At 42.1% G+C, this 1,812-nt stretch overlaps 1 protein-coding gene across 1 annotated transcript; it reads right to left on the reverse strand.

Annotated features, from left to right (window-relative positions):
- Positions 1-937: 937 nt before the first annotated feature.
- On the reverse strand, positions 938-1,516 carry LOC115457079 (olfactory receptor 8D1-like). The gene has a single exon (XM_030186503.1). The coding sequence runs from the start codon at positions 1,514-1,516 to the stop codon at positions 938-940; it is 579 nt and encodes a 192-aa protein (XP_030042363.1).
- Between the last annotated feature and the right edge of the window lie 296 nt (positions 1,517-1,812).

A 1,812-nucleotide genomic window follows, 5' to 3' on the forward strand; every position in this document is an offset into this window, starting at 1 on the left:
GGCTTGATTGCCCAATACTTGGCTCACTTCTGATATTGTGATGTCATAAGGGAAAGCGAAATGGGACTTGATATACCGCCTTTCTGAGGTTTTTGCAACTACATTCAAAGCGGTTTACATATATTCAGGTACTTATTTTGTACCAGGGTCAATGGAGGGTTAAGTGACTTGGCCAGAGTCACAAGAAGCTGTAGTGGGAATCGAACTCAGTTCCCCAGGATCAAAGTTCACTGCACTAACCACTAGGCTACAAAGGCACAGTAAGGTTACCGCATGGATAGCTTGCATAAAATTGGCCCTACCACTGGGGAAGCGTGGGAGCCCGGCAGTAGTTCTGAAGTTGGAGCATGCAGTTTCCCATGGTAGAAACTAATTTTTTATCTTCTACCATGGAGAGGGGGGGGGGGGGTGTTCCTGGTGGTAATCAGCAGCATGGCCATTTTGCCGCTCTCTGCCCAATTACCGCAGGGTTAGCGCAACAGCCCTTATTGCCTTCTAAATAGGTGGTGGTAAGAGCTCAGGCAGTAAATAGCCCAATTTAAAGAAAGGCCTTTTTCCCACCATGGTAAACTAGCACTTCTTACTGCGGCTTAGTAAAATAGCCCCTCAGTGACTTGCGCAATGTCACAGGGGGCTCCAGGGGGAATCACACACAGTTTCAGAACACCCAAAATAAATATGCAAGATGTAAATTTGCAAAACAGAGCAATACACTCAAATATGAGTCATGCATATTGATGCTGAATATCCTTAAAAAATGTGGCTATCTGTGTGTGTCCTGAGAATGGGATTAAGAATGTTTGATTCAGAAATGTAAACCATAAGAGAGAAACAACCTTTTATTCTTCTGCATATTGATCTGAAGCTCAAGAAGAAAGTTAAACGTGTTTTATTTTGCATGATTTCATAAGAACAGTAATTATTAGTTGGTTCTCCATTATTGTTTTCCAAATACAACTTTTCTCAGGGCATTTTTTACTTCTTGATTTCTCACACTATAAATGATAGGGTTTAACATCGGTATTAACGCTGTGTAGAGAAAGGAGAACAGTTTGTCTAGGTCTGGTGAGTACAACGACGGTGGTCTCATATACATACAGATCAAAGTCAGATAGAATATAATAACCACGGTGAGGTGGGAGGAACAGGTGGAGAAGGCTTTGCTTCTACTTTCTGTAGATCGGATTTTTAGGATGGATTTGATGATACAGGTATATGATACCACGATTAATATACAGGGAAGGACTGCCCCGAACATTCCTTCAATAAGTATCGCAATTTCCAGGCTGTACACATCACTGCAGGAGAGTTTAATCAGTGCGTTGATGTCACAGAAGAAATGGTTAATTTGATGGAAGCTGCAGAAAGAGAAGCGAGATATTGAAACTTCTGCAGGAATTGCACTCAGAGCACCAGCTATCCATGACCCAGCGATGAGTGAGCTGCATATTTTCGTATTCATCATGAGTGCGTAGTGCAGTGGTCGGCAGATTGCCACATAGCGATCGTAGGCCATGGCGGTGAGGAGAAAATATTCCGCAGATTCAAAACTCATGAAAAAGAAAAGCTGTGTCATGCACAGAGAAAAGGAAATTGTATGTGTTTCCTGTGAAGAGGTTGTCCAGTAATGTTGAGAGAGTGACTGTAGTGTTGCAGATATCTAAGAAGGACAGACTGCTGAGGAAGAAGTACATGGGTTTGTGGAGATGACGGTCGGAGAACATTAATATTAAAAAACCAACATTTGCCAAGACAGAGATCATGAAGGCCAATAAAACCATTATGAAAATGAAGACCTGCTTGTGAGAATAT

The sequence above is a fragment of the Microcaecilia unicolor genome, chromosome 14 (assembly GCF_901765095.1).
Source record: "Microcaecilia unicolor chromosome 14, aMicUni1.1, whole genome shotgun sequence".
Lineage (NCBI taxonomy): Eukaryota > Metazoa > Chordata > Amphibia > Gymnophiona > Siphonopidae > Microcaecilia > Microcaecilia unicolor.